The sequence below is a fragment of the Nuphar pumila genome, chromosome 8, assembly GCF_984573655.1.
Source record: "Nuphar pumila chromosome 8, dmNupPumi1.hap1.1, whole genome shotgun sequence".
NCBI classification, from domain to species: Eukaryota; Viridiplantae; Streptophyta; class Magnoliopsida; order Nymphaeales; family Nymphaeaceae; genus Nuphar; species Nuphar pumila.
This window is the reverse complement of record NC_143256.1, coordinates 29,832,142-29,853,212: the sequence shown is the minus strand read 5'-3', so window position 1 is coordinate 29,853,212 and position 21,071 is coordinate 29,832,142. Positions and strand designations below refer to the sequence as shown.

Sequence of the window (21,071 nt, the reverse complement as noted above, 5' to 3'; positions counted from 1 at the left end):
AGCCAAACAAAATGACTGAATAAGACAAGCACTCATAGCAATGCTCGTAATACATATAATTACCATAATATGACTCAGTCCATCAGCAAGTAATTAAATTAATCGTAAGGCATAAACCATTGCATCGCAAGTCATTCATAAGCTATACACGATAAGCAATCATACGACAGCAGTTATATCACAATATGTAAGCAGCTTATAAGACAAGCGGCCACATCAATCTTACTTGCCACCAGTTCGTAGATTACGAGTTGTATGCAATCACATCAATCATAAGAGATACAAGCCAACAAGTGCTACGTTACAACAAGCACCAAGCAGTTCGACCAAGGGGTAAAGCAAGTCACATGCTAATATGTAGCAACTGGCATAATGCTATTATTATAAGTACTTAACTAGTATGAGAAGCTAGTTATTACTCAGCAAAGAACTGCGTAAGCAGTTTAACCAAATGGAATAACGCCTTGACAAGCGTGCATAGCTCAACGAGTAGCATACTGAACTATCGAGCAAGCGAGCAATCAACCAGTGTGAACAGACTTTATGTTTCAATATTATTGGCCTGCGGGTACGCGCAGGCAAAACGTAGAAACAACTGAGACTAGTTCGGGCGTCTGTTATTCTATGTATTTTCAATAACCTGAATAGCTAGTTGAGACCGCTCCAAAGGGGACGGCTTTAGCCAAGAGAGGATTCCCTAGAGGCTGATAAGCAGTGCCACGAATGCATCCAACCTCTGCAAAAGTGTTGAGCTAACTATTGTAGCCCCTTTCCCCTTAACTCCAATGACTGAGGAGGCCGGATCATTGCCCGTGGAGTGGTTGTTAACAACATGTCCATTGAAGTTTTATACCGCTCTGTCCTCTCCCTAGACAGAACAACCAGAAGCAAATAGGTGCGTTAGGGGTTGCTTAACTAACGACCCATCCTATGTTGTGGTCTTTAAACCACTCGAGCATCTTGCCTGTGAAGGCGAATGTGAGGCCATTTATGTGATTACAACATTGTGCATTTAGCATTGTTCGAGGTCGCACGACTGTCTCATCCGATCATCGTAGTACTAGACGTGTTGTGTACGACTACAAGTACTCTAGGATGAAGGGGGTATAGCTCCTCAATAGAAGCCTCAGAAGGAGTGTTTCACAAAGATGTAATGTTTATCAACTATACTTTGATATTCTTTATCTTTTGAAACAACAGTACCTTGTGCCAACATTATGCATGCGATTTTCTAGAATCTCATCCGCTATCGGGGTATCTACATGCCTCGCATGACTCGATACCAGTCTCGATAGACGGGATACAGGTTTCTCAACAGAACCCCTGCTAAGTAGTTCGCTTGAACCCCAACTCGTCTGCAGGACTGCATACTCGAAGAGTCAGGATCCTTGCAAGGTATCCCTCTCCTTAGACGAGGATGTATCGCTCGCTCCCGACTGAACTCTTGTCGCAAAAGGGAGAGTGGTAGATGTCTCTTGCATCCTCCACAAGGATGCCTCAAACGCGTATGCAATGAGTGAAAACCTGAGCGTCATCTGCAATAGCAAGGCAGTAACAACACATATGCAAAAGCAAGAGCCTGGGCGCAAAGCGCGACGGCAAAGTAAAGACTGTAACCAGGAGTGCAACGCAGAACCTTTGTGTGATGCGCGACGACAAAGTAAAGAACTGTAAGCAGGAGTGCAACGCAAAACCTTTGCGCGATGCACGATGCGCGACGGCAAAGTAAAGGTAAGCAGGAGTGCAACGCAAAACCTTTGCGCGATGCGCGACAGCAAAGTAAAGGTTGTAAGCAGGAGTGCAACGCAGAACCTTTGCGCGATGTGCGACGGCAAAGTAAAGGACAAGGATCGCGAAACTGCGTCCTTGAGTTAAATGTGTACTCGTATAAATATATATGATATATATATGATATATATTTATTTAATTGTCCTTTTTACTTAATTGAACTCAATTCAATTGTCCAAGTCTTATGTGCAATCTTCCCCTACCTTTGAGAGTTGCAAGCTTTCTGGCGTCTACGAGTGTAAGCGATGGACGGCTCGGGTCGCAGAGCGCGAGCAGAATCCGTCGCACAAACTGCAAAAGTAATGATCTTAGCAAGTTAATACCAAAAATAGAAGGTCAGGGGCACTGTCGTCGTCCTGACGTAAGGGAAGCAAAGGCAGGGGCATCGTTGTAAAACCCACATTTAAAAAAAAATTGTATTGGACCCGGGCCGGGTCGGGTCCGGGCCCCTCTTCATTAGGGTTTTAATAACCCGACTCAGGAAGAGGATTTTAAATCCTCTTCCCGAGCGCCGCAACACCCCCCCCCCCCCTCCACCTGCGTTTTCGGGGAGATAAGGGGAAACCCATCGGGGTTTCCCTATTCATCCCCCCCCCCCCTGGGGCCTTTAAAAGCTCTGCAGGAGGGCAAGGGGAGGCACACAGCTTTCGCCCCCATCGCGCCGACCTTCCCCTTCCCTGCGCTCGCCACCAGCACCGTCGTTGCGACCCACGCCGACGCCGGCCACCGCCTCCCAGGTATGCCATTCTCCTTCTCCTCCTCCCTCTTCTCCTCCTCACCCCCCTCTCTCTCACCTCGCCGGGAGGCCGACAGGCGGCGCACGGCCCCTGCCGCGCCCTCCCGCCTCTCCTGTGCTCTTCGGAGGCTCGACAGGTGGCCTACGAGGCCCCTGTCGTCCCCTCTTCCCTCTGGGGGTGCGCCAGAGTGCCGGCAGGGGACCAATGGCCCCTGCGACACCCCCCTCACCCCTGTGGGTGATAGGAAAACCGACGGGAGGTCGGTTGCCCCCTGTCACCCTCGTCCTGAGCTCTCTCTCTCTCTCTCTGACAGGGGTTAGCCCCCCCTGCCGCCTCTTGATCCCCGGTAGGCAGGGGCAATGCCCCTGCCGTTTCCTGTTTCCCGGCAGGCAGGGGCTCGCCCCCAGCTGCCTCTAGGGTTTTGGCACGCAGGGGTAATGCCCCTGCCGCCTTCCTATCTCGGCTGGCAGGGGCGATGCCCCTGTCGCCCTTTGTTTTGTTGGGCTGGCAGGGGCTCGCCCCCTGCCGCCTCTTGGCTTCTGGGAGGGCAAGGGATATCCCCCTGCTGCCCCTTGATTCTCAGCACGCAGGGGCTTGTCCCCCTGTCACCCCCGTACCGATCTTCGCCTCCCCATTGGGGTCGTTGGAGAGCCGGCAGGGGGGCCAGTCACCCCCTGCGGCTCCGTGAATTCGTCAGGCAGGGGTCGAGGCCCCTGCCATTTGTTGGTTCTTCAGGCAGGGACCAAAGCCCCTGCCGTCCCTTGATTCGTCAGGCAGGGGCTGGGGCCCCTACCATTCTCTATTTTTGTCAGGGAGGGGCCAAGGCCCCTGCCATTCATTTTTGTGCCAGGCAGGGGCCGAGGCCCCTGCCATTCCCTGTTCATCAGGCAAGGGGGACGAGGCACCTGCCGTTCTCTGTTCTGCGAGGTAGGGGCTGATGCCCTTCATTATTCTGTCTGGCAGGGGCCGAGACCCCTGCCATTCTGAGCTGGCATGCAGGGACCAGGGTCCCTGCCACTTGTTACCTTCGTGAGAAAGGGGCCGAGGCCCCTGTCGACTGTTTTGTCAGGTAGGGGCCGAGGCCCCTGCCATGAGTGACCTTGTTTGGCAAGGGCAGAGGCCCTGCCCTTCGCTTCCTTGTCAGGCAGGGGTCGAGGCCCCTGCCATTCGCTATTTTGGCAGGCAAGGGCCGAAGCCCCTGCTATTTATTGTTCAGTCGGAAGGGGCTGAGGTCCCCTGCCGCCTTGTTGTTTTCGGCAGTGGCTCGTCCCTGTCGCCTAATCCTACCCATGCCCTCGTCGCACCATTAATTAGATTAGCTTAATTAAATGTTTCACACTCTTGCAAATTTACGCAACGGGTCCTGTTCGCGCTCAGCGGCCCGACCCTCGTATCATCTACACTCGTAGACGCACACAACTGCACGACATCCCGAGGTAGGGGAAAGTCGCACGAGGATTTTGGATGAATAAAATAAAATAAGACTCCTGAGATAGAATAGTTATTTTACATACCTGCTTATCTGAAGAAGTATTTAATTTATGAATTGCTAGTTAGTGTTTTACTCGTTATGATTCTTTTGAAACTACATGCTTAGAGTAAACTCTATGGGTAGACTCATTCTAGAGAGAATCGAGGAGTTTAATTGGTATACCTGCTTACCTGTAGGATTACTTAACTTGTGATTGTTTGTTCTGTATGCTTATTCTTTTGAAATTGCATACGTAATGTAAACTTTGTGAATAGACTCATTTCTGGAGAGAAACCCACTGCAATTGATATTGTAACCGAACCTTAAGACAGGCATGGTATAAATTTGACGAGAGGTCATGGAGTACCTTGAAGTGGGAAATCAACACTTTATTGATATAGATGAGATAATGTCGGCCTCCACAGGCCAAATGCTCAAAGAGCAATACATGTCATGTATGAACCAAAAGAATTATAAAACATTATATTGTTACCCTCCCATCGTAGTCGTACCTCTAGGAAGGTACGATCGTACTTTTGGACAAGTACGTCCCATGTGTGTTACGATGGTTGGATGAGGAGGTTGTAGCAACCTCGATGCGTGCATTTAGCACAATGCTGAGATCACATAAATGGTGACAACTCGCCTTCACAGGCAAGATGCTCGAGTGGGTCTAATAGACCAGAGCATGTAGGATGGGGCGGCGGTTAAGAAACCCCCGTCGTACCCATTCGACCTTCACGGATCATTAAGGGAGAGGATGGATGGTACAAAAACTCTGATGGACAGGTTGTTAACAACCACCCCACGGGCAAAAGACTCGGCTTCCCCAGTCATCGGAGTTAGGGGAATTGGGATTACCATAAACTATCCTAGGTGGTAACTCCCAGGTACTTCTGCAGAAGTTGGATGCATCCATGGGCCACAAATGCCTTTGGGGATTTACTCTCTTGGTCACTGACCGTCTCCTTAGGAGCGGACTCAGTCAGTCATCCGGGTTAATGAAAACACCTGACATAATAAACCCCCGGATCGGTCTCAGCTGTTTCTACGTTTTGCGTTTGTGCGTACCCACAGGCTAGTTAATATCAGAACTTAAAGAATATCTTTTTGAATAGTTGTAGATGATTGAGATTTACACTGCTTGAAATGCTTCAAACAATAGCTCTTTGCACATATTACACTTGTTAGAATAGATTACAATTGTATTGATTGTGTTAATATAATAACTGCTTATCTCATGAATGTCCTGCTTTATTTTCATTCTACTTATCTATTCGTGCACCTACTGGTTTGTTATGAAACTGACCCATTTTATGGGCAGGTGATGAGTAGGACTTCTCAAGCGGCCGATGGCGTGGTGCAACATGGCTCAAGATTTTATCTTCTTTCTGCTGGCAGCTTGGCTCTAAGTCTTTTTGAGTTTTTCTTTAGATTATTGAACTTTGGGAAAATACTCATTTTATAATAAACTGCAGATTTTTAATCTATTGCCTTATTTCCTCAATTCATTTAAGTTGTTGTTCATGTGAATGATGGTTTTTCAGCTAACGTACCCAGGATTGTTGACTTGTGCTCCTTCTAAATGTCTTCCGCTGTCGTTTTTAGAAGTTAAAACTTTAAATCTTTGAAAGTCGAAATTTTGGGGCGTTACAATCGTGCCCTTGCGCACCTGCTATAAGCGCAAGAAGCAAGGGCAGGGGCTACGAGCCCCTGCTGACCTACTGTCAGCGGTCTACGAGGAGGCAGGGGGTCGCACCCTTGCCCGAAGAAGACAACGAGCGAGGCTTCGCCCTGCCTGCCGAAAGAGCAAAGAGGCAAGGGCTTGGTCCCTGCTTGACGAACTCGCAAACAAGCAAGGGGTGAAGCCCCTGCCTGATGCCAGGGAAGAGGGAGCAAGGAGGGGGCTCGACCCCTCCCCTAACCAATAGAGGGAGGAAGGGGGTCTAGGCCCCTTCCCAGCGAAACACGGAAAAGCAGGGAGGGAGCCGACCCTTTCCCTGCGCAATAAACAAGCAGGGAGGGGCTCGACCACTCCCCGCCAACCAAAACGCAGGGAAACGACAGGGGCTGGCCCCTACCGACCTATCTAGACATAGGGAGGTGGCAGGGGCTCGACCCCTGCCCACCCAATAAAGAAAAAGAGAGGGAGACGGCGAGAGGGCTCAGCCCCTGCTATCGTTCCCGAACTCAAGGAGGTGGCAAGGGCTTGACCCTTGCCAACCTACCGAGAACCCGAAGAAAGGAGGTGGCAGGGGTTCGGCCCCTGCCGACCTGCCTGAACAAGAGGCAGGCAGGAGGCCCTGCCAACCATAGCACAAGGGCCACCCGAGAGCCCTCCCTCGGGAGCCCTCTACCTGAGAGGAAGCGACGCAGGCGGCAGCCCTGTCGCCTGCCGAAAAAGAGAGCGGGGGCGGCAGGGGCTTGGTTCCTGCCGGCCTGCTGGAGCAGGCGAACGACAGGGCCTCGCCCCTGTCGTCCCTCCGAAGAGGAGACAAACCAGGAGGGGTGCTCGACACCACCCTCCTGGTAGACCCAGAGCGAGAGGCAAGGGGGGAGTCCCCCTGCCGACGAGAGGCGATGACAGGGGGCTCTGCCCCCCTGTCAGTCGACCCAAAGAGAGAGGCAGGGGGGAAGTCCCCCTGCCGACGACAGGAGGCTCAGCCCCCCTGTCGATCGATCCTGAGAAAGGCAGGGGGTAACCCCCTGCCGATGAGAGGCGACGGCAGGGGGCTCTGCCCCCCTGTCGGTCGACCCCTCACGGAGAAGAAGAAGAGGAGGCGGAAGGAAAAGAAAAGAAGAGGGGAGGTGGGTGCGTACCTGGGGTTCGTCGGAGCGGAAGGCGGTGGCGGTAGGTCGTCGGCGCCTTCACAACAGAGAGAAGGAAGGAGGTGGCCAGCAGCGAGCCTGGGGGTCGTCGAGTAGAGAGGTGTCGCCAACGAGGGTTATCGCTGGTGAAGGTCACTGGCACGATCGTCGGAGCTGAGAGGCTGCTTGTCGGCTTCGATCGCCGGCGTCTCCGATCGCAGGCGACAGCGAGAGAGAGACGAAGCAGAGGGGAGAGGAGGGGAGAAAGTGGTGGCCGGCGACTTCCATCATCGGCGCTCGGTCGTCACGGGACAGAGACAAGAGAGGTAGAGAGGAGAGAGAGTGGCGAGGTATCGGGGAGAAAGAACGAGAGAGGAAGAAGGGGGCGAGGGTTCTCTTTGAAACCCCTGCCTCGCTGTCTTCAAAAGACACGAGAGGCGGTGCCTCTATTGGGTCTGAGTCCGGATCCGACCCGAATCCAAGCTTAAAATTTTTTTCTCCGGTTATTACACTTACTACCTGAACAAGTCGACGACTCAGGGTAGTCAGCAACCACAGCAGCAGCAGCAAGGACCTCAACGGAAGACGAACGAGAGAGTTTACGCTGCCACAGCTACTGAGTAGGGCGATCAGGTCGATCTGATTAAAGGTATACTCGTAGTCGCTGACCATCTTGCTCGTGTTATATTTGATTCGAAGGCTACCCATTCATTTATTTCGTCGTCATTTGCGGGTTTGCTCGACCTCGTTCCGTCTAGCCTAGAAAAGACTCTAGACATTTTGTTTCCCATGGGTGTGTCTACTCGTTGTGGGAAGTACCTTTCTGCAGTTCTAGTGGTCATCGAGGGGCATGAGTTATTCGTCGACCTTGTCATACTAAACATGACATTCTACGATGTCATTCTGGGTATGGACTAGTTGTCCAGACACAATGTCACTCTTCAGTGCCGGGGGAAGAAGGTTTTGTTGGAGCGCCCCGACTTGTCTGCACTAATATTTCAAATGACTAGTAGACTTCTGAGTGAGGTGAAGATCGTTTCGGCAATAAAATCTCCAAGTACCACAAGCAGGGTTGTATGGTGTTCTTGGCTAGTGTGTCCACTACGAACAGTCAAGCGACACCTTTAAAGTAGTTGGACGTGGTTCATGAGTTTTCGGATGTCTTCTTAGAGGATTTGTCGGGTTTTTCGCCTCACAGGGAGATCGAGTTTTAGATCGAGCTAGTGCCTGGCACAACACCAGTATTGCGCGCACCGTATCGTATGGCACCTGCAGAGCTGGTTGAGCTGAAGAAGCAACTACAGAAACTTCTTGACAAGGGTTTCATCAGGCCGAGTGTATCACCTTGGGATGCACCAATTCTTTTTGTCAAGAAAAATAAGGGGTTCATGCGACTCTGCATAGACTACCGCATGCTGAACGAGGTAACCGTGAAGAACAAATATCTTTTGCCCAGGATTGATGACTTGTTCGACCAGTTGTGTACAACAAAAGTGTTCTCTAAGATCGATCTTTGTTCCGGTTACTATCAGTTGTGGATTAAGGCAGAGGATGTCCTGAAAACTGCGTTCAGGTCCAGATATGGGCACTACAAGTTCTTAGTGATATCTTTTGGACTCACCAATGCCCCTACAGCGTTTATGGACTTAATGAATCGGGTCTTCAATTTGTGGTTGGATTCGTTCGTCATTGTGTTTATTGATGACATCCTGATCTATTCAAAAGTTAAAAATTCTCGAAAAAAATCTCGAGTTTAAAAAATTGAAAAAAATATAAATAATAACCAACAAAAGATAAGTTTTGCATTATTTTTCTTCCAAAATATAAATAAACAAATTTTAAAGGTTTTAAAATATAAAAGAAACACAAAAAACTGGAAATGCAAACTCAAAATATAAAAAAAGTTCTTTTTTCAAAAAATCATGATATTATCACAATAATATCACGTTATTTTGTCTTCTAGCGATATCTTGAAAATATCACAAGATATTCCCTTTAATATCGATATTTCTCATGATATTTTCAAAATATTGTAGATATTGGTGACAATGATATATATATATATATATATATATATATATATAGGGAAAAGATTGGTTAAAATCAATTGTATGTGTAATCGACTTAGCAGTTCCTACTAAAAAACATATTGTAGATCACATCTATAAGGCCAGATTCCACAAAAAGTATTGAGCGACCATCCACACCGTCCTACCGTTAGAAGTAACCAATCAATCTCTCTCTCTCTCTCTCTCTGTCTCTCTCTCTCTCTCTCTCTCTCTCTCTCTGTCTCTCTATCTATCTATCTATCTATCTCTATTATATATATAGGGTCAATGTTTGCTACAATCATTTGTATATATAAACAACATAGAAAACTTCAATTTTTTTTTACCTTTTGTTTTTTTAGACAAAAGAACCTCATGATGTGATCTACATGTTTTTAATAGGAACTGGTTATTGAATCGTCGGAATCAGACATATATATGCACAGGAGCTGCAAAGAAATATTGTTCTTGCATATTCTTCTCATCATTCTTCCAATATTATATTCATATATATATGCAGTCATTAACCTCTTAGATGCTTGCCAACCTTGGTTTACAAAATAAAAAACAAACTAAAACAGTAGAATACCACCATGGCAGATCCGCCTGAGGTTAATAAGAAAAGATGTGGAATGATGGCATTTCCATGATTTGAGAAGCACCATAATTTTCCAGTGTCCATAGATTCTCAGTGGGGTAAGTATAGATTTTATTTACTCGAAGATTAATTGGATACATAAAGCAAGTAGTCCGGCAACATAAAATCATTGTAGTATCATAAGTGAAACCCTGTGGCAAACTATGAATGGTATCATTAGTAGAAACCTGTGCAATGCTTCTGGAAAATTATACAACATACCTGAGTAACATTTGTACGATCAAGACAATCAATGCAATTGGTCCTGACAATGCCTTTTTGCTCTGCAATAATCTCCACCGGAGTTGCAAAGAAATATCTGCTCAGCTGGCACATTGACATATTATATTACTGTTATCTATATTAACTATAATAAACCATGTGACACAATCTGTCGACTTCACTCCTAAATCATAAGGTGCTAAACAATATTACCCTTGGTCCTCAACGTCCTCCAAGATTTGATCATATAGAAGTTGTAAATTGTCAAGGTTTTCTCTTTGACAGTTGTGATGGAAATCAAAAGAAATATACCTGAAAAACATACGCATAATAATGTCAGAAGCAGCCAAACATAAATTATTCTATTAATGATGCACTGCACCAATGAAACCTAAGAATGAAATGTGAAAGTTGAACTACTGCCATACAAAAACAAGGAAAATATGTATAGAAAACTGTATTACCTAAAGGACATTCGCATACCAGAAAATAAATTTCTTACACCTGGGGAGTAGAAAGAAATTTTTTGATTTCTAAAATTAAAGAAGGCCAGTGCAGAAGCACAGAAAGTCTGCTCATATCAAGTTAACATTGTTAAATGTATATTCATTGGATAAAAGGAACACTTTTGTAAACTATTTTTAGTACATGTAGACAGAGATGAGCTAACATAAATAATGTCTTGACCAATAAATGAAAAGAGGCACCTTGAACAAGTACAAAAGGATGTAGGAAATGTTCACAAAAAATTAGCAAAGAAGTCAGTTTAAAGAGATGGAACAGTGCAGTGATTTTTTTGTTAAAAAAGTGTAGTAGTAGCTTGCATGAGCATCTGTTCAGCTCAATTTAGCTCCATAAATACTGTAGAATTATTCGCAATGTTGTGAAATGTGCACCATAACTCACTTCCTAATTGCTAGAAAATAGTATGTATGGTAACCTATGGTAAAAATCATAAATTTTCATACCATAAACTTAAGTAATAAAAAAAATTATGATGAAGCTTAACACGATAAATATACAACAAAGTGCTCAACAAATAATTATATATAAGCAAAACAAAATCGACATTTAAGCCCAATCTGAAAGGTGATAATAATTGATGGAACACAAATCATTTCATCTACTATCCTATTACTTCAATTTTCTAAACTCTAAACACCTTAATACTAAACTTCTGCCAAAATTTTGGAAGGTAAATCTTCAAATTTTCATTCTTACTTCTCTTTGTTGCTTCTTCATAGCCGCAAGAACTTTATATGATTTTTAAAGTTGGCAGCGGTTGCAGTAGTGATGGGCCATCTTCATCAAACATGTTATCTTTAGAATCCAAGATGATCTTTGATAATGGTTTTGTTGCTTGTCCTCTTCTTCTATCTATTTCTTATAGCATAGAACACAATATTCTCAGTACGAGAATTATTCCAAAGGATAGGTACACTGTGGTACAGAGTTGACTAGATCACAACATGACATTTGAATAGATGAAAACCATCATGGATTACAAGCTAAAAAAAAATGACACTTAAGCAATCTCTTTACAAACTCAACTGTTTTGCAATAGCTCCATGCCCAGTGGTTTATTTATCTCCCATCTCTTCCTCCCCACATTGATAGATCTAACTCAATGCTATGGTACTTGGACACTCCATTTTGCCCTCCATACCCGTGTCGACACACGTCGACACCTAGACACGCCATTTTACCCTCCGTACATACAAGTTTGTATTCAATTTATAATTGTGTTTTCAGTTTATAACTTTATATTTTCAGTACATATATAGCATATATATTTAGATTATATTTAATTTATTTTAAATTTATTTTGTATTTATGTGATATATATATATATATAGTTGTATACCCGGACGCACATTTTTTGAAATTTCCATGTCGTACACTTTGTACCTGTACTCATACACGCATCTGCACCTGTAACGACCCCAACTCATACCCATTAAAAAGTGGCAATTTTTTCTTTAACATTTGCGGAAACATTTCCAGGGGCCCTTACAGTTATAACCAATCCACAACCACAAAGGATCTTACATTACCATCATCCAAACCAAACCAACTTTTTTAATTAAAAACATAAAGTCTGAGAACATATGCAAGTGAATATAAATGAATCAAAAAGTAGAGTCACGTTGTCTCTAAGTAAATCTGTCAAGCAGTCGTGTAGCTATCATAGTTGCTCGTAATAGCAGGTCCTTTCAATGGGCCTCAGAAGCTGTGAAAAACAAAAAAATAAGGGTGTCATAATCAAAGATCTTGTGTACGAGTTCATCTAATGAATCAAATAAATAAAAAGAATCTAAATAAGATTCATACAACATTTTAGATGGATGCATTTATAACAAATTCATAATTTAATTAACTATTCATGCGCTAGTGAACTATTACTAAACAATAGGGAAGAATTATTAAACAATAGAGATCATAAATTAAGCAATAGGGAACATTTATCATGCAGTAGGGAACAAATATCATGAAATCATTAATTTAGCAAACGGAACAAGTAAATATACATGATTTAATGCATAATAGGAATACGCATGATTTTAATGTACATGTATGAGTAAATTATTATCTTTTATCATAGTTTTCTTTTATATGCATGTTCTTATTAAATGCATACAATTTTAGTTCCTCTTTTTATTACCGTTGCCCACGGATACTCAAAACGGGTAAACAATTCCAGATGTCAAGTTAGTCCTCAGTTGTACCTTAACACACAACTTGTATTTTATTACTGGGTTCCACACTCAGCCCTCGACCGATATCAAAAATCAACATCATCCATCGAAGCATTAAAAATCAACATCTAATGTTGGGACATTATAAAAATCAACATCCACTTATGCTACTTTCTTGGTATACCAAAAACAATAGCGGTGTCTACACACCACCCCAGGCAAAGTGGCAGAATCTCTCTAAAACCGTGACTGTGAGGTGAACCACCTAGTTGGGTTCAGGGATATAATAACGCACACAGAGTTTTAGTATTCTCACGGTCCCCTAAAACTGCAAGTTCAAGATTCCTACACTAAAGAAGGGACATCCAAGAAGCGTGAATTACACTGTTATCTTCTTTTATCTTTTTATTATTTCAATTTCTTTATTTTGCAAATCAACATACAAAACCAACAGCATACGTTTAGCAAATCAACATGCGAAAGTCATCACGGGACTACAGCTCGTGGCAACATGGAACAATACAATTAGTTCAATAAATATTAAGTTGATTTTTGCGATGCATAAGAAAACTAAACAAAGAGCAACACCTGCTCAAGGCTCACATGGCCTACGATGATCCACTTTTGATCATCGATGCATTCAAAGCAAAAATTATAAAGAACATGCCACTTATGCATTCATTTCACATGCTTTTCAATGCACATTCATATATGCTAATCAAGGATGTGCATGAATAACAATACTCATATGCATGTATTCACATGATCATGCCAAGTACATGCTTCTAATGATAAATCATCTCAAACTAAAACATGTAAACACTCATGCAATTATATACATACCGAAACACAAATTTTCAAGTTTACACATGCACATGTAAGTAATTTGAATGAAGACATTGATCAAGCATAAACAATCAATTCTAAGCATGTGAAAATCTCATTCTTAACATGCATAAAGTCAAATCTATTACAATAAGAAAATCTGAAAATTTAGTACACCATACTGAAATTTTCTTTATGCGCAAATCAATGCATTTAATGTGCAAAAATATGAACATTTGTCATACTCGAATCTGAACCCCAACTATACATAAATCTGAACATAAACAACGGAATTCAAAACATGAACAGTCATATTTTGGCACTCATAAACCGTCACATGAATATGCATTTAAACAGTCTGTTAATATGTCATATACAGGTTGAAATTCAGAGGAGATACATTGCCCAGTTTTTTCTTTTTTGTTAAATCGGGACACACTAAGCCCAGCCGACCCAGTCGGCTGGAGCTCAAAATCTGCCCAGCCAGCCAGTTGGCTGGGCCCGATCAGGGTCAAATACTCAGCCGATAGTGGGTTGGTTGGGACTCCATGTGAAACAGAAAAATTATTTCCGTTATGCACATATATACATTTTTTTTTACAGGAGTATGCTTGCCCAGCCGAACCAGTTCAGATGGGCCTGGTAGGCATCAAATAATTTTTTTTTTCAGGCATCTGGCCCAGCAGAACTCAGATGGATGGGTCTGTGGACTACAGAACCATACCCAGCCGACTGAGATCGGCTGGGATCATAACCAAGCCACCTGCCCAGCTAAACCAGGCTCGACTGGGCCAGGTAACAGAAGAAAAAAGAGTTTATATAGTACATATAATTTTTTTTTGTTATACATAACCTCTATTATTTTTTTTCTTACAGCATGTCAACCCCAGCCGACTGAATCTGCTGGCGCTCTCTCTTCGTTGTATATACCCTTGAACAACAGTCCAGTCCAAATCTGGACTGTTGTCTGGGACTGGACAGCAGACTGTCCTATCCCAGCCAACTGTCCAGGCTGAGACTGGATAGCTGTCCGTCCTGTCCCAGACCAAAAACACCAAGAATCCAATTTTTTTTATTTTAACTGAGTATGCATATATTTCTTTTTCCACGGATCTGGTTCGTTTTCAAGGATTACAGTCCCATGTTCATCTGTCAGTATATGCACAACTGTCCAAGGGACAGTTTTGTCCAGGATGGACAGAACGGATAGGGTCTAAAATCTGGCCAGATTTGCCCATCATCAAGATGGCCAGATCTGTCCGCTAAACACATAGAACAGATCTGTCCAAAGTGTCCATAGGGGCACATATATATATATATATATATATATATATATATATATATATATATATATATATATATATATTGAAAGGAACGCAAAAACATGCAGAAAATCATAGGAAAACAGATCTCATATAATCTAGGCTTACCTACATCGATTAGATGATGAAAAATCAAGATGAAATCCATGGTTTCCTACAAAAACGTTGCCTAAAGCCTATTTAGGCTCTTTTTCTCATCCGAGACAGAGAGAACACCCATACCTTTTTAAGAAGTTCGAAAAAGATGAAAGAAACGCCGGATGATTGGAGAAGAGGATGGATCGTTCCTCTCCTTCTTCTCTTCTTCCTTCTTCCCTTCTCTCTTTTTCTCGCTTCTCCTCTCTTTTTCTCTCTCTTTTCCTTCATTTTTTTTTTGAACTATATATAGAGGGGATAGGGGGTGACGCCCCCACCCCCCTCTTTTCCAGCCCTTCTAGAATGGGCTGGAGAGAGGTCTTCCCCTTTTGGGAGTCCTCCTCCACCTCACTTTCCAATTTTTTAAAATTCTAAATTTTGACTTTTCTAAATTTCTTTCTTAATGCATATAGTCTTTCTAGACTTCTTTACCTTTCTTAAACCTATTAAAGACTCTCTTAGGAAGCCCTAATTAGTTAACCAAAACTTTCAAAATTAATTTTAATTTAATAATTAAATATCCAGAAACTTTCAGAAGGCACCTTATCCCTCTGGGAGTCTTTTTAACTCTAGTTAACTTCAATTTAAATATAAAAATTGAATTTAGAGTTGTATTTTCATTGGGTATGGATTTTGAATCTGGATCTGGATCCAAGATTCAAATCCATATCCAAAATCCATTTGAATCCTGGGTTGGATCAAATCCTTATTAATATGGGTCTTGGACTGAGTCCAGATCCATATTAATTTGGATCATATACATTGGATCCAGTCCGATCCAAATCCGAACCCGACTCATCAAGGCGGTCCTTTTTTGAAAAATTGTGATTTTCGGGCCAACCGTATCCCAAATTCAGAAAAGTAAAATATCATTACGCTCAGAATTCCAATACACATCCAACAATATATAACTTGAATTTCGCCTCTGAAATTCGTCTAAATTTAACCCGAATTTCGCTCGAATTTTGCTTGAATTTAAAGGTCGAAAAATAAAACATTTATCACAATTTGATTGGCTCGTTTAGACCTTGTCGATGAAACCTGGGCCAAGCCCGGACTCAAAGCACATCGGCCTAATATCAAGGTTCTACCGATTTTTCTTCTATACTTAGCCATAAGTGTGAAAATGCACGATATTACAGCACCCGCACCCAAGTGGCAGACGACATAGACTCAATGTCTTGCATATCTAAGCAAAAAAGAGGGTTTTGTTACCTTAAAGCCGGAAAGAATGGATGAAAGTGGTTTAGACCACCTTCCTTAATTGCAGAAAATCTACTCTCTATTCATGCCAAATAAGACTAGAGTAAAACTAGATGAAGAACCCTAAAAATACCCTGAAATCTCAACTTTTGGAAACCTTATATCTGACCCGCAAAGCTTTCAAAATGACCTAGGTTGTGTTTGGGGTAAAAAATGTCCTTGATAAGTAAAAAGTCCCCAACCAAAATTGGCCAAACCTTTTAAAATATCATAAAAGTAGTAGATGTAAGAATTAAGTTCTGTTAGTATTGGTGTCATACGGTACATCCTATATAAAGAAAGTATCATATGATAAGTAACTGCATTTTACAATGTGTAAAGTAGTACCCATACTCCCAGACATTAGTTTCAGCTTTCAGGGGCTCATTGCATCGGATTTTAATTAAAAAGTATTGTATTTAATGTATCATACTTTATGTGTAGTGACTTTTACATACTGATTATTCTACACTTCAGGGCAGTTCAAGATTCAAATCCCATTTCACCTCATTCCACATCAAATAACATCAGATATTAGTTTTTTAAAATAAACTTGGCTAAAGTTGAAGCTAAAGCTTGGTATCAAACTTACTGAAAAAGGCTTGAACAACCTAGGATTAAGCTTCTCTCAGTCCTTGTACAGACCAGAGTTACCGAAAGCTTCTTAGATAGGTTGGAAGCTCGCATCCCAGAAACTCGCTTTGAAAGCGTGAAACTCCTTGCTTCCGAAACTTGATGAGAATCTCGATTCTTCCATGTTTCTCCTATGTGTTAAGTTGTATGTGTGTGTGTATATATATATATATATATATATATATATATATATATATATATATAAAATGATGTAATAGGTAAATACCTATTAGGGGTATTTTGGTTATTTCAGTTCTTGTAATAGGTTGTATCTATTAGAGGTGTTAAGATATACATATATGCATATGCATATGTATATGTATATGTATATACATATACATATACATATAGTTATATGTATTTATACTCTATGTAAACCGAAATACCCATCAAGGGTATTACGGTCTTTTCCTGTAATAGGCGTCAGCCTATTAAGGGCTGACTATTCTCCTTTTTTATTTTTTGTTTTTGTATTTATTTTGGCTGTTGACAGCTCCAAATAGCTCTTGGAGCTGCCCCCTCTCTCTTGGTCATATATAAATAGGCCATTAAGGCCTTGCATTTGATATATCTTTTGGAGAGTTCCTCCACACAATAATATATATATTTTTGACTCTTGTGAGGGTGGTTTGGATGATTCAATCAAGTATTCTACTTGATTAAAGTGTGTTCTTGTTTGTCCACAAGTGACGTTCTTGGATTTAGTCCATCTCATTACATGGTATCAGAGCTTTGGAGCTCTTGAAGCATTGTTCCAAGAGGAGAATCGTGATAAGCATCAAAGGAGGAGGATTGTGAGCTTGGAGAAAACAACAAATTATTGCATTGGGAAGCGCACCACCTCTCTAGCAAATCTTTTATCTCTTTTCCTCTCATTCTTTCTCGCTTTCCTCTCTATCTCTCTCTTTTCTTGTTGTAAAAGAATGGAGAATGAAAGGGAAGTAATTGTCTCTATTCTCGTACGCCTAAATGATAAAAACTATGTGATTTGGGCATCCATAGTAAATCACAAAATATGGGAAAAAGGCTTATGGGGTTTGGTGGACGGTACCGAAAAAGAATCCAAACTCATTTGAGAATGGAAAAGAAGTTGCTCTTCAAGGAGAGGAAATGTCTAAAGTTGTTTTTGATTATGAGAGAAAATGTAAAGAATGAAGGATGGGTCATTCCAAGATAATTGGATGGCTTATCAATAGTGTGGAATGCATACTTTCATTCATGAACCAATTCAAGTATACATGAGAACCAATGCATGTTGTTATTCATGACTCAATTCAACTAAACAGGTGAACACTCATGCAATCATTCCATGCAATAACATATCAATTTCACGTCTATACATGTGTATGAAACAATAATATTCATATGCATACGCATGAGTTTACACATATCCAGGTTAAATGCATGCTTCCATTCAATACACATATCCATGTCAAATGCATGCTTTCATTCATGAATCATTTCAATTTAACATGTGCACACTCATGCCATTATTTACATGCAAGAACACATCAATTCAAGTATGCACCCGCACATGAAAGCAACTATGCAATAATACTTCGATTAAACATGATATACTAAGTGCAAGCATGTGAGAAATTTTGTTCTTTTGCATGTATAAAGCCAAATCTATTACAATGGACGAATCTGAAAATTAACATACCAAAACTGAATTTTTATTCCAGATTCAAATAAGCACATAGGATGAGCACAAGTTGAACATTAACAAGTACAATCCGGACCACGTTTATGCATAAACTGAGTATGCAATGGGATCCGAGGCATGAACAAATCACACAGGAAGTCTGCACATAATTCACACAAGCGTATCATGCTTTAAAACTTTTTCTTTTCCATACACAAGTCTTTTTCAAACTCCGCTCGAATTGGGTCACACCGAGTCCAGTACAAAAGCACAATATGAACATGTGTTATGATTTACATTTTTTTTTTTGAATCAGCACCCGGCCGACCCAGTCTGCTGAGCCTGGCAGTGACTACACAGAAGGCATGTGACCCCTAATACCTCTTGAGGGGCTAACACACGAGTCTTGTTTATAGAGAAATAATACAAAGGATAAATTACAATTGTTACCATATGTGGTGTCTCGTAAACAATCACTATCCTAGTCAGAGATACAGTAACACCACCTAAAATAGTAAATAGTGATACAAAAAATAACAAAACAGTTACATTATCCAAAACAGTGGATATAGTAAGCACCAACCCTACCCTAAACAGTGATGCAGTAACAATAAGAGCAAGATAATAATAACAGTGAATGTCAATTAATAACCTCCAAGTATGAAAGATTGTGAGGGAAGAGTATGCATGTTCCACAAGGCCCTACACAGCCTTGAACAAGCTTCGAGAGAGCATAGTTTGAAAATTTTAGTTTTTTTTTTAAGTGAAACTTCATTGAATTATGAGATCTTTCATTAGTTATATCAGTTAGGCTCAAAGGCAGAGATGTTTGCTCTTGATACATGTAGAGGACATGATCACATCAAGTGATGACACTCAGACCGTAGCAGATGTCAAGCATAGACTTGGTGATCTGTTTGAAATGAAGGACCTTAGAGTTTTCCACTATTTTTAGGTTTGGAGGTTGTCTATTCCAAGAAAGGATACCTGTTATCAGCATAACTATGGAGGCGATTTGGTTGCACATGATAGACTAGATGTTAAGAATGTGGATGCACCAACAGAAGTGAATGCAAAGTTTCAAGCTGATGATGAAGAATTGTTTAGTGGCCCTACATTTCATCGTCAGCTTGTTGGTAACTTGATTTATTGACTATTTACATGTCAAATATTACTTACAAAGTCCATGTAGCTAGTCAATCTATGAATGCTCCCCATTCAATTTGTATGGCAGCTGTGTTGAGGATTATTTAGTCCAAGGCAACATGCACTATGCCTTATTCTTTTCAATTGGTGTTTTTCTCTCCAGGTTACAGCAGATTGTAACTCGGAGGGAATGATGATGTTCTACCACAAGGTCTGGAATCTCCCTAGGGGTCTCCTTGACATCATCGTGTTGTAGAAAATAACAAAGAATCATTTTATCAACTGCAAAGGAAAGATAACATGATATGGCGCAGACCATGATAGAGACTGCATGCCTCGGTTGACTTCTTAGAGACATGGGAGTGGAACACTCTCCTCTCCCACACTACTCTATAATCAGAGAGTCATTGACATTATTAAAAATCTTAAGTTTCACACATACAAAACACATAAAGATTGATTGTCATTATGTGCGGCAAGAGGTGTAACGCCCCAAAAATCTAGGATAGAAAGCTTTGAAATCATACAATTATCAGAGTCTAAATAGTACTTCAGCGAAAAATGATATTTTTAAAATAACAAGTCGATGGACCTTGAACGCATTACAGCGTAAACTTTCCTTTACCGAATTCCGCACAACTATTGAAATCAAAGGGTTTTAAAATGCAATATCAATGATTTAGAATTTGTTTGTTGAAACCAAGAAGAAGTTTACTAAAACAGTTTTAGTAACTCAAGGTTTAATAAAAAGAGAAATTTTGAAATACACTTTATATCAAATTTATCAACATGTCCTCAGGAGCGAAACGTCAGGGAAAGAGCTCTATCTTGAACTCATCGCGCCATCGTGTCATCGCAGAGTGTATCACTTATACATCACCTGCCCATAAAATGGGTCAGTTTCACTAAAAACTGGTAGGTGCACATACTGAACAATATTGAACATAATTAAGCAAAATAATTTAATATGTCAAGTAGACAGGCAATTATATAGCAATTTAATTCCACCAGATTCACGGAGCAACTATCATGAGCACAATGCTAAAATTATTACAAACATTTTACTGGCACAAGTAGGCTAACTATTACAAACAAAGAACTGCATAAGAACTTTAACTAGCAAAGTACAATGCTTCATCAACCACACACAATTCCATAAGTATTGAACCTGTTGTACACAATAACTTTCATACGCGTATAACTCAACAAATTGTGTGATCGGATTGAAATTATGTTTCGATATTAACTGGCCAAGTGGGTACGCATAAGGCACGACTCTAGAAACAGCCTAGACTGATCCGGGGGTTTATTATGCTATGTATTTTATGATAACCCGGATAGCTGACTGAGTCCGCACCTAAGGGGACGGTCAGTGACCAAGAGAGAAATCCCCAAAGCAGCATAAACAATGGATGCATCCCGAACATGGAAAGCTACCACCTAGGATAATTATGGTAGTCCATTTCCCCTAACTCCGATGACTGGGAAAGCCGAGTCTTTTGCTCGTAATTGTCATTAATGGTTTGTCCATCGAAGTTTTTGTACCTTCCCGTCCTCTCTCCTGACAGGAGTCAGCGGTTCAAATGAGTACATCAGGGTTAGTTAACTGAAGACCCATTCTACATACTCTGGTCTTTCGACCCAACTCGAGTATCTTGTCGGTGAAGGCGGAAATCATCACTTATTTAGGTGATTTCAGCATTTTGTTATTTGCAT

The 21,071-nt window shown here is 41.6% G+C and overlaps 1 protein-coding gene across 2 annotated transcripts in view; it reads right to left on the bottom strand.

The window, feature by feature from the left end:
- The window catches only part of SAC8 (SAC domain-containing protein 8), a 170,894-nt gene that overhangs the window by 24,851 nt on the left and 124,972 nt on the right, over window positions 1-21,071 (bottom strand). For both annotated transcript variants that reach the window (XM_090016125.1, XM_090016126.1), the window contains 2 exons: window positions 9,925-10,023; window positions 9,712-9,808 (listed from right to left, as the gene is read on the bottom strand). In XM_090016125.1, coding sequence (XP_089872251.1) covers window positions 9,712-9,808; window positions 9,925-10,023 — 196 coding nt within the window. The remainder of the gene's footprint in view (window positions 1-9,711; window positions 9,809-9,924; window positions 10,024-21,071) is intronic.